The sequence below is a fragment of the Cervus elaphus genome, chromosome X (genome assembly GCF_910594005.1).
Source record: "Cervus elaphus chromosome X, mCerEla1.1, whole genome shotgun sequence".
In the NCBI taxonomy this organism is placed as follows: Eukaryota; Metazoa; Chordata; class Mammalia; order Artiodactyla; family Cervidae; genus Cervus; species Cervus elaphus.
This window is the reverse complement of record NC_057848.1, coordinates 178,392,511-178,404,821: the sequence shown is the minus strand read 5'-3', so window position 1 is coordinate 178,404,821 and position 12,311 is coordinate 178,392,511. Positions and strand designations below refer to the sequence as shown.

Sequence of the window (12,311 nt, the reverse complement as noted above, 5' to 3'; positions counted from 1 at the left end):
CGAATACTGGTTTGTTGAGCTATTATCAGCCCAAGGTTTGAGAAAAGAAAAGAAAAAATGAAAAAGTTAGTCTTAGGTGGAACCGTCTTGAAGAAGTTGCAAATTCCAAAGCAAATGCGTCGTTTCATCCGCGTAGCTTAAGACAAACATTTCCATAAGAAAAATGCATTGGTTAGCTCAAGGTTTGAGAAAAGTTAAGTTCAGGGGGAACCGGGTGTCGTCACGGCAGCAGAGAATTTTAAGAGAAACCTCCTTTTAATTTTGTATGAAGTGAAGTGAAGTTGCTCAGTCGTGTCTGAGTCTTTGCGACCCCATGGACTGTAGCCCACCAGGCTCCTCCATCTGCGGGATTTTCGAGGCAAGAATGCTGGAGTGGGTTGCCATTTCCTTCTTCTTAATTTCGTATAGAGAAGGGAAAAAAAATCTGACACTTAGACTTTGTCTCCTTCTGCTTAAGGGAGAGATAAAAAATGTCTGACACTTGCAGCCTCTTTCCCCCGTTTGGAGACCCCTGGCCCGTTACCCCCTCAATAGCGTGACCATCTGTGTGAACTCTTTTTCAGCGTCATGCCTTTTTTTTTTTTTTTTCTTTTCTGTTGGCTAGGGGAAACATTTTTCCATACGGTGGCAGAACATATATTTCTTTTTTTTTAAATCTTTTTTTATTGGAGTAAAGTTGATTTACCATGCTGGACTAATTTCTGCTGTATAGCAAAGTGAATCAGTTATTTTGTTCAGTCGCTCGGTCGTGTCCGACTCTTTGCGACCCCATGGACCGCAGCACGCCAGGCCTCCCTGTCCATCACCATCTCCTAAAACTTGCTCACACTCATGTCCATCACGTCGGTGATGCCATCCAACCATCTCATCCTCTCTCGTCCCCTTCTCCTCCTGCCCTCAATCTTTCCCAGCATCAGGGTCTTTTCCACTGAGTTGGCTCTTCGAATCAGGTGGCCAAAGGATAGGAGCTTCAGCTTTCAGCAACGGTCCCTCCGATAATGTGACTCGTTGTGTGTGTGTGCTAAGATGCTTCAGTCCTGTCGGACTCTTTGAGAGCCCGTGGACTGCAGCCCACCAGGCTCCTCTGTCCATGGAATTCTCCAGGCTAGAAGACTGGACTGGGTTGCCATTTCCTCCTCCAGGGGATCTTCCTGACCCAGGGATCGAACCCGCTTCTTTTATGTTTCCTGCATTGGCAGGCAGGTTCTTTACCACAAATGCCACCTGAGAAGCCCAGTGTGACTATTATCACACCCCGGAACTGGTGAAAACTGGGAAGGTTGGGGATTGAAATTCCTTAGAGCTGGTTGGTCCACTTTGGATGCAGGTTTCTGGAACCAAAAAAAAAAAAAAAAACCAAACAAAACCACAATCTGGAAAAGGTGCGGTTATGGCAAGAGTGGACGTGCCCTCAGTTGCTCATTGAAACCCCTAGATCAGCCCTTTGCCTGATCTTTCCGGAAGGTGCCGGCAGAGAGTGTAGGCAGAAATAGATGGTGACTGCCACCTGGCTGCCAAGCGCAGTAAAATGCATGTTTAAACTCAGATTTAAATGTTTACTTTAAACATGTTTAAACTGCAGGATGCTGCAAGTGAAGTCTCTTCTGCTGGGGGCTGTCTTTTCACTCTGCTGATTGTGGACAAACCAGTTTTTAATTCTGATGAGATAAAACGTACCTATTTTCCCTTTCTTCTGCTGCTTGCACTTTCTATGTCACAGATAGTTCAGTTCAGTTGCTCAGTTGCGTCCGACTGTTTGTGACCCCATGGACAGCAGCACGCCAGGCCTCCCTGTCCATCACCAACTCCCGGAGTCTACTCAAATTCATGTCCATTGAGTCGGAGATGCCATCCAACCATCTCATCCTCTGTCATCCCCTTCTCCTCCTGCCTTCAATCTTTCCCAGCATCAGGGTCTTTTCCAACAAGTCGATTCTTCGCATCAGGTGGCCAAAGGATTGGAATTTTGGCTTCAGCCTTGGTCCTTCCAATGAATATTCAGGACTGGTGTCATAGCTAAGGAATCACTGAATCCAAAGTCATGAAGATTTAACCCTCTGTTTTCTTGTAAGAGTTTTGTATGTTGAAGGCCACTGTTTAAGGTCTTTGATCCATCTGTAGTTAATTTAGAGATCTATCCGTATAGTGGAATATGTGATGTGGTCTTTAGTCGCTCAGTCGTGTCCCACTCTTTGTGACCCCATGAATCACAGCCCACCAGGCTCCTCTGTCCATGGGATTCTCCAGGCAAGAATACTGGAGTGGGTCGCCATGCCCTTCTCCAGGGGATCCTCCCGACCCAGGGATCAAACCTGGGTTTCCTGCCCTGCAGGCAGAATCTTTACCAGCTGAGCCACCAGGAAAGCCCAAGAATACTGGAGTGGGTTGCCATTTCGTTCTCCAGGGGATCTTCCCGACCCGGGGATCAAACCCAAGTCTCTTGCATTGGCAGGCAGATTCTTTACCACTGAGCCCCCTGGGAGGTTTTTTGTTATGTATATTTTTCAATAAAAAATGAAAAAAATAAGCTGAGGATAAAAAATATGTATTTTAGACCAGATAAAAATAGAGTTTTTCACTAACACTTCACTTCAGACACTCAGTCGTGTCTGACTCTTTGCAACCCCATGAATTGCAGCACACCAGGCCTCACTGTCCATCACCAACTCCTGGAGTTTACTCAAACTCATGCCCATCGAGCCGTGACACCATCCAGCCATCTCATCCTTTGTCATCCCCTTCTCCTCCTGCCCCCAATCCCTCCCAGCATCAGTGTCTTTTTCACTGAGTCTGCTCTTCACATGAGGTGGCCAAAGTACTGGAGTTTCAGCTTCAGCATCAGTCCCTCCAATGAACACCCAGGACTGATCTCCTTCAGGATGGACTGGTTGGATCTCCTTGCAGTCCAAGGGACTCTCAAGAGTCTTCTCCAACACCGCAGTTCAAAAGCATCCATTTTTCGGCGCTCAGCCTTCTTCACAGTCCAACTCTCACATCCATACATGACCACTGGAAAAACCATAGCCTTGACTAGATGGACCTTTGTTGGCAAAGTAACGTCTCTGCTTTTTAATATGCTGTCCAAGTTGGTCATAACTTTCCTTCCAAGGAGAGAGCGTCTTTTAATTTCATGGCTGCAGTCACCATCTGCAGTGATTTTGTAACCTGCCCCAAATTCCATTTCCAGTACATTGTTTGATCCACAGTAGTGCTTACCTTGAGCTTGTCCACTGAACCTCCCTGGAGAGAACAGATGTTGAATCTGAGCGCTTCATTTTATAAACATAGGGCTTCCCTGGTGGCTCAGATGGTAAAGAATCTGCCTGCAGTGCAGGAGACCTGGGTTCAATCCCTGAGTCAGGAAGATCCCTTGGAGAAGGAAATGGCAGCCCTCTCCAGTATTCTTGCCTGGAAAATCCCGTGGACAGAGGAGCCTGGCAGGCTACAGTCCCTGGGGGTCGGAAAGAGTCGGACACAGCTGAATGACTAACGCTTTCAGTTTTACTTTTTAGAATAAATCACGTAAGGACGTCTTTCCCAGTGTGAGTGAGTGTGTGAGTGTGAAAGTCGCTCAGTCGTGTCCAACTCTTTGCGATCCCATGGACTGTCCATGGGAGTCTCCAGGCCAGAATACTGGAGTGGGTAGCCTTTCCCTTCTCCAGGGGACCTTCCCCAACCCAGGGATCGAGCCCAGGTCTCCCACATTGCAGGTGGATTCTTTACCAGCTGAGCCACCAGCGAAGCCCATCTTTCCCAGGAAGGGATTCAAACCTAATCTTCATCACCAGACACAACTTTCCTCCCCAGCAGTTGAAAAACAAACATCAATATTAAAATAAAAGGAGCTTCTACCTGACAGTGAAAGATACAGAAGACTGAGGGCTGTATTTACAATAAGTAGGGCATGGAAGCGACCTAAATGGCCATCGAAAAGTGAAAGGATAAAGAAGCCGTGGTACATATACACAGTGGAATATTACGCAGCCATGAACAGGGACGCATTTGAGTCAGCCCTAACGAGATGGATGAACTCAGAACCTATTATACAGAGTGAAGTAAGTCAGAAAGAGAAAAACAATTATCATAAACGAATGCATATATATGGCATATATATATTTATATATGTGTATCTATATATAAAGATGGTACTGATGAATCTATTTGCAGGGTAACAGTGGAGATGTAGACATGGAGAACAGACTTGGGGACGGTGTGGATGGGGGGAAGGAGAGGGCGGGAGATACGGAGAGAGTAACGTGGAAGCGTACATGACTATATGTAACATAGACAGCCAGTGGAAATGTGCTCTATGAGTCAGGGAACTCACAGCAGGGCTCTGGGACTACCTACAGGGGTGGGATGTGGAGGGAGGTGGGAGGGAGGTTCAGATGGGAGGGGACATGGGTAAACCTATGGCTGATTCATGTGGATGTCTGGTAGAAGCCAATGCAACTGTGAAGCAGTTATCCTTCAATTAAAAATACATAAATTTTTAAAAAAAATAACAAGAGTGAAGGAACAGACCCTGTATGAAAAACTGGGCGATTCAGCACGTCAAAACTTTTGAAGCATTCTCACAACGAGCATCTCTTCTTTCCCTGACTCCTGGCTTCTCACCAACATGAGTTCAGTTCAGTCGCTCAGCCGTGTCCGGCTCTTTGCGACCCCATGGACCGCAGCACGCCAGGCCTCCCTGTCCATCACCAACTCCCGGAGCTCGCTCAGACTCATGTCCCGTCGAGTCGGTGATGCCATCCGACCATCTCATCCTCTGTCTCACCAACATAAGAAGACTTTAAGAAAGGGTGGAGATGCCCAGGAATAAGTGCAGTGGTAGCATTTCTAGAGGAGTGTTTGGCTGAATCTACAAGAAAGGGTGTCTGGGTGCCATGAAACCACCACCTATGTATGCAGCCCATGGCACTCAGCGTCCATAGAGCCGTGAAAGGTCCCTCAGATGCTTGCAGACCGGAAGAGGCTGAAACGCTCCTTATTACACGTCTGCCCTCTCTTCCCTGCTTTGAACGTCTGGCTGGAGCCCTTGCCTAAGTTTTATAAAAAAGAAAATTCAACGTTCTGACTTCCCCTTTCTTATCTGTGTACATTTGGTACCATGCAAAGGGCTTCCCTGGTTGCTCAGTGGGAAAGAATCCGCCTGCAGTGCAGGAGACCTGGGTTCGATTCCTGGATTGGGAAGATCCCCTGGAGGAAGGCATGGCAACCCACTCCAGTATTCTTGCCTGGAGAATCCCTATGGACAGGGGACCCCATGGGCTACAGTCCATGGGGTCGCAGCAAAGAGTGGGGCATGACTGAGGGACTAAACAGCATTACCACTTGAAAGTCAACGATGCCTGATATCCTTCCGTAAATAACTATGTTCGCAGCAGTCTCAACAGGTCATGTTTAGATATAAAAATAATTGGCGCATTTGAGCAAAGCCCGGCCTGGGCACCTAATACATGTTTAATTATAATCATGAGGACGGGAGCTCCGGGCTGAGCGAGGAATTTGGACTTGCAGGAGCGGCGTTCACAGATGCGAGGAGCCTGGGGGACGAACTCGTCACAAGTGAGTGAAACAGTTTAACTTGACGATAATTCAGCTTGGGGGTGCTCATATTGTTATCTGGTCAAGGGAGAGACGGGGGAGACTTGAGTGTTAGTTTCATCAAATTCTCTGTCTGTCTCTCTCTCTCCCTCCAATTCTGTCTCTCCATCTGTCAGTCTCTCTCTGTCTTTCTCTCTCCACCTCTCTCTCTCCATCTCACTCCGCCCCTCACATTTTCTGCAATGTTAAATGTGTGTAGATACGGGATCATCAACATATATTACTTTCTCTGGCTTCTTTCACCCAGCATAGTTATCTTTCAGGCCATAAATACTGTTATCTCTATGGATGGTTTGCTCCTTAAAAAAAAAATTGATGATCTTTTGAGTACTATGTATTCTAAGGATTTCTGGCCTCACCAGAGTTGACTGAGTCATTCTCCTGTGGGTGGACACGGGGTGTCCAATCCTATTTTTCTGTAGTGGAGTTTACGTGTTTAGTAACTTTTTCAGGGGTGCTCTTGATGAAGGAGGTGACTTTGGCCACCTCTTTAAAGACTGCTGGAAGACAACGATGGTTTTATAAGACTGTATTTGTGTGTGATGTGTCAGGCTGCTTGAGGCTTCCTCGGTGGCTCAGACGGTAAAGAATCTGCCTGCGGGAGGCCTGGGTTCGATCCCTGGGTCGGGAAGATCCCTTGGAGAAGGGAATGGCAACCCACTCCAGTATTCGTGCCTGGAGAATCCCAGGGACAGAGGAGCCTGGCGGGCTGCAGTCCACGGGGTCGCACAGAGTCAGACACGACTAACAGACTGACCCTTTCAGTTCGTCAGCTTCATGCATTTATAGATCTGAAGTCCAGTTGCCTCTTACCCATGTACTTACCTTTAATAACATTCTACGTTAAAATCTGAAAAAAAAAAAATAGCAGGCTATGGGGGTGCGGTGGGGTGAGGAAAACAGGCTTAGCTGGAGCAGCTTCTTGGTAGACAGGATCTTCTTGATGTTTCTTAAAATCTGGAGTTGATAAGCCCAGTATTTTGAGGCAATGGGCGTTCCCTTAAATCGTGAAGACAACTTTCCTTCCTGTCTATTTAACAGATAGATTTTGTTCCTTGCCTGTTAGGAAGGACTTTGCAGGGGTGCGTATGACCACCCATCATAGTTCTTTTTTTTTAATTACTTATTTATTTTTGGATACACTGGGTCTTTGAAGCTGCTCAGTTCAGTTCAGTCACTCAGTCGCGTCTGATTCTTTGCAGTCCCATGGACCGCAGCACGCCAGGCCTCCCTGTCCATCACCAACTCCCAGAGCTTACTCAAAGTCATGTCCATCATGTGGGTGATGCCACCCAACCACCTCATCCTCTGTCGCCCCCTTCTCCTCCCACCTTCAATCTTTCCCAGCATCAGAGTCTTTTCCAATGAGTCAGCTGTTCGCATCAGGTGGCCAAAGGATTGGAGCTTCAGCTTCAACATCAGTCCTTCCAGTGAACATTCAGGACTGATTTCCTTTAGGATGGACTGGTTGGATCTCCTTGCAGTCCAAGGGACTCTCAAGAGTCTTCTCCAGCACCACCGTTCGAAGGCATCCATTCTTCGGAGATCCTTACTGGAGGTCAAAGATGACAAGATGGCCCTTGGACACACACACACACACACACAGAGATTTGACTCAGACACCTCACACTGCACGCTGGTCTTCAATTTACCAGCCTCGTGAAAAGTCTTTTAAACCCTGTGATCCCCAGGTCCCTCTCCCATAAAACAGAGTAGCTATCATTAGCCCCTCGAGGCGAGCCAGGTAAGGTATTTTGAGGACCCAGTGGGAAGCCGTGTGTAGCAATGCCTTGGGGTTGAGAAAACCCTATAAACTGTTTGGCGGAGTCATTAATCTTTACTACCTGTCATTTGGTCTGTGGGGTGGGTGCTCAGCTGACGGAAGAACCTCGTTGACGTGGGGAATTTAAAGCATCCCAAGGCAAGGGGATACCAGGCTGTATCACTCTTGGGACTCTCATAAAACGGTCCTAATTATGGCTGCTGCAGACACACTTCTGGGGGGAATGAACCTGGCCACCGTAACCCCCAGGTCTACACTGTTGCTCCTTGTGCTTTTCAAGGCGAGAAGCATGGGTGGTCCACCATGCTCAACCATCTTCCATCCTTCCTAGAAGACCACACAGTAGGTCTCAGACAAAGACTTCCTGGACAGCTGCCTGCTCGTGGGTGACCCTTGTTTCAGAGGCTCCAGATTGAAGGGTTTCATTGCTGGTGTTACTTGAGAAAGTTCTTTTATTACCATTCCTGTCTAGGAACCACAGCGTGTCTCTCTCATCTTTTCATTGTGTGACATTCAGAAGGTGACTGAGCCTCGAAGGAAGTCGTTACTGCTGACAGGTGAAGAATATTTAGAATGGAACCGAAGATTTAAGTTAGAAGGCTTCCTTGCCGTGGCGTTGGAGAAGACTCTTGAGAGTCCCTTGGACTGCAGGGAGATCCAACCAGTCCATCCTAAAGGAAATCAGTCCTGAATATTCATTGGAAAGATGGATGCTGAAGCTCCAATCCTTTGGCCACCTGATGCGAAGAACTGACTCATTTGAAAAGACCCTGATGCTGGGAAAGATTGAAGGCAGGAGGAGAAGGGGACGACAGAGGATGAGATGGTTGGATGGCATCACCGAGTCAATGGACATGAGTTTGGGCAACTCCAGGAGTTGGTGATGGACAGGAAGGCCTGGCGTGCTGTGGTCCATGGGGTCGCGAAGAGTCGGACACAACTGAGGGACTGAACTGATCTGAACTGGTAGCTCGGATGGTAAAGAATCTGCCTGCAATGCGGGAGACCTGGGTTTGATTGTTGGGTCGGGAAGATCCCCTGGAGAAGGACATGGCCACCCACTCCGGTATTGCTGCCTGGAGAATCCCATGGACAGAGACTGCTGGTGGCCTACAGTCATTGGGGTCACAAAGAGCCGGACGCGACGGAGCGACTGAGCACACATATTTAAATTAGACCTGAATCTTTGTGCCCACGTCCTCCCCCTTGCCATGAAACCTATAATTCAGAGTTGCAAATGAAAACCAGAAAGAAGCTAGACTACTTAAAAAAAAAAAAAAACAACTCATCTGCCCTCTTCAGGAAACTGCATAGACAATAGAATATTCTCTAATGAAAGTATATCTTTACTTCATCGTTAGTTATTGGGAAAAAAAAGATGTAGGGCTTAGAATGTTGAAAAAAAAAATCAGTCACATGAAAAATAAAATTCCTGGGTTAGATATCTAAGGGGAAGCAACGCCTTCTTCCAACAACCCAGGAGAGTGTGAACTGATTTAACATAGCTTTTCGTTCTCAAAGGTCTCATGACACTAGACGACAATTAATACAATCCTTAAAAATGCACATCAGTCATTTATTGTAGTCCTTCATCTTGATTGCTCAGTGCCCTCAGAATGAAGGGTTTTTGTTATCGGACCTACATGAAGGGTGGTAGCTATGTATTCGGAATGACCTGCAAATGAAGGGATCATGCATGACATTGCCATGTTCTGTCTGTACCAACATCACCCGTGTGCAATTCAGTATAAAGAATTCCGTGGTTGTTTTTTTTCCATCACCAAGTCGTGTGAGACTCTCTGAGACGCCAAGGACTGCAGCACGCCAGGCCTCTCTGTCCATCACCAACTCCCAGAGTTTGCTCAAACTCACGTCCGTCCAGTCAGTGATGCCATCCAACCATCTCATCCTCTGCCATCCCCTTCTCCTCCCGCATTCAATCTTTCCCAGCATCAGGGTCTTTTCAGTGGGTCGCTGTAAAAAAAAAAAAAAAACAGGCTCCTTTCCACTTTGGACCATAACCACCTAGTTATAAGAAAAATAACTGCTTTGCAGAAGTTCATCGCTTATTTGTTTCTTTTCTAGGTAACAGTAAGAAGCCATGAAACAGCTGTTCTATGGCTGGTAAGTAGGAAAACGTATAAACCTTCGCTATTCTCTATCTCTAGAGAGAAGGGTGCTTTGTCCGAGTCTTCCTCAATCCTGCGGATGTTTCGTCTGCTTATATGTGATAAGCGCAATGGGGAGCATGGTGGGTGCTACAAGGGTTGGTGGAGTCAAACAGAAGGGTTTTCTAAGGGGTTTCCCTGGTGGCTCAGTCAGTAAAATATCCACCTGCCAATGCAAGAGATGTGAGCCTGATCCCTGGAGAAGGAAATGGCAACCCACTCCAGCATTAAAGTGAAGTCCCTCAGTCGTGTCCAACTCTCTGCGACCCCATGGACTGTAGCCCACCAGGCTCCTCTGTCCATGGGGATTCTCCAGGCCAGAATACTGGAGTGGGTTGCCATTTCCTTCTCCAGGGGATCTTCCCCACCCACGGATCGAACCCGGGTCTCCTGCATTGCAGGCAGACGCTTTACTGTCTGAGGGCAGCTCCAGTCTTCTTGCCTGAGAAATCCCATGGACAGAGGAGCCTGGTGGGCTACAGTCCACGGGGGTCACAGAGAGTTGGATGCGACTTACCAACTAAACCACCACCAGAACCATGCTAACTTAGTAGGAATGACTGCGTGTTTGGGAATTCACGGGGTGAGAGGCAAGACCTTCTAGAGATGGCAACAGCACAATGGCAAACGTTGTGGACCCCTCTGAGGATTTTTAAGGAGAGTTGTCTGTGGTCTAGGGCTTCCCAAGTTGGCGCTGGTGGTAAAGAACACACCTGCCAACGCAGGAGATGTAAGAGACACAGCTTCGATCCCTGTGTCGGGAAGATCCCCTGGAGGAGGGCCTGGCAACCCACTCTGGTATTTTTGCCTGGAGAATGCCATCGGCAGAGGAGCCTGGAGCGGCTGCAGTCCGTGGGGTTGCAAAGAGTTGGCCACGACTGAGCAGCTGAACACATGGGTGATTCCACAGTCCAAAATTTAGTAGCATGTATGGATGTGTTAAATTTCGTTTTTCAAACGTCAAAAGAATTCCTAGCACTTCTTATTATCTTTGGCAACTGAGCTCCCCCACCTGATTTGTTTTGCAGACATATTTTTCTGATGAAGGAAAAGGAAGAATTACGTTCTGTGCACACATGTAGTTCACCCTGAAAGACCAGTTTTTCATCATTTCTTCCTGGGCTCAGAGCCAAGAAGTTAGTACAGTCTCTGCTTTCCCATCTGTGTGGCTGAGAGCAAAATGATGAAGTTATAAAGTGTATTAAAACATACAGCTGAGCATTAAAGAAAATCAAGCCTGATTAGCTGGCTATTTAACCTCTGATTTTCCATTTTGTTTATGCTAAGAAATTAAATTGTTAGGCCTTTTTTTTAACCTCTCTTTTTATTTCAAGGGCCTCCTGTCACTAAAGCAGTTGAAAAATTATGAGGAATTTAATGTCACAGCGCATTTAAAAGTAATTTGTAAGCTGTAAGACCTTAGGGCTTCCCAGGTGGCGCTTGTGGTAAAGAATCTGCCTGCCAGTGCAGAAGATCCATGAGACTCGGGTTTGATCCCTGGGTGGGGAAGATCCCCTGGAGGAGGAAATGGCAACCCACTCCAGTGTTCTTGCCTGGAGAATCCCATGGACAGAGGAATCTGGTGGGCTACAGTCCACGGGGTCGCAGAGTCGGACCCGACTGAGTGCACACACAGAGACAGATCTGATTAACATAAATCATGATGTACAATGTTTTTGTGTGGTTTCTGAGCAAGCCAGCTCCAGGGACTCGGTGGAAATACCATTATTTCCTATTTATTTAGCTTTTGACCACACTTGCAGCTTGCAGGATCTCAGTTCCCCAACCAGCGGTTAAACCCAGGCCATGGCGGTGAAAGCCTGGAATCTTAACCAGTAAGCCAGCAGGGAACGCCCTATGAATTCCTATTTTGCATGGGTGCTCAGTCGTGCCGACTCCGAGACCCCATGCAGTGTAGCCCCACTCCCACCCACCCCTCACTCCCACCCCGCCCCGGGCTCCTCTGTCCATGGGATTCTTCCATTCCAGTGGATTGCCATTCCCTTCTCTGGAGGATCTTTTTGACATAGGGATTGAACCCGGGTCTTCTGCGTTAGAGGCAGATTCTTTACCATCTGAGACCCACCAGGGAAGCCAGTCAGAACACTGGAGTGGGTTGCCATTTCCTCCTCCAGGGGGATCTTCCCGACCCAGGGATGGAATCCACATCGCCAGCGTCTCCTACATTACGGGTGGATTTCTCTACCGCTGAGCCACTGGGGAAGCCTCACTTCCTGTTTTAAGTTGCCTACAAAGCAAAATGGAACTGATGGGTTTCTGGGTGGTTTGGAGGCTAATTACTTTACAATATTGTAGTGGTTTTTGCCATACATGGAGATGAATCAGCCATGGGTGGACATGTGTTCCCCATCCTCAACCCCCCTCCCACCACCCTCCCCATCAGTTGCTTCTGTTTGAGTTTTTTCTTTTTTTCTTTTCCCCGCCTTCCAGGCGCTGCTGGCTGTCAGCGTCCCTGTGGTGCTTCTTTGGGAGCCTTCAGGGAACGTTCATCACCAGGAACTCGAGACCCAACATTGTCCTGTTCATGGCGGACGACCTTGGGGTGGGAGATTTATGCTGCTACGGTAACAGCTCAGTGAGGTAGAGAAACCGTCAATAAATCAATAAATAAAAGGAACAGAAAAGGCGGAAAAAAAAAAATAAAGGGAGAAATTCCCTGTGGATGGTAGAGCCCCGCCAGCCATGTCTCTTGTCTTGGGGGAGAATGACCTTTAGGGAGAAGGTTTCAA

The 12,311-nt window shown here is 47.6% G+C and overlaps 1 protein-coding gene across 8 annotated transcripts in view; it reads left to right on the top strand.

Annotated features, from left to right (window-relative positions):
- ARSH (arylsulfatase family member H) overlaps nt 1-12,311 on the top strand; it is a 50,214-nt gene that overhangs the window by 24,998 nt on the left and 12,905 nt on the right. For 4 of the 8 annotated variants that reach the window (XM_043895706.1, XM_043895704.1, XM_043895708.1 and 1 more), the window contains 2 exons: nt 9,479-9,517; nt 12,013-12,162. In XM_043895706.1, the coding sequence (XP_043751641.1) occupies nt 9,495-9,517; nt 12,013-12,162 (173 nt within the window). In that variant the 5' untranslated portion in view covers nt 9,479-9,494. Of the gene's footprint in view, nt 1-5,483; nt 5,572-9,478; nt 9,518-12,012; nt 12,163-12,311 lie in introns of all 8 variants that reach the window. The other 4 variants (XM_043895705.1, XM_043895707.1, XM_043895709.1 and 1 more) reach the window with 3 other exon arrangements.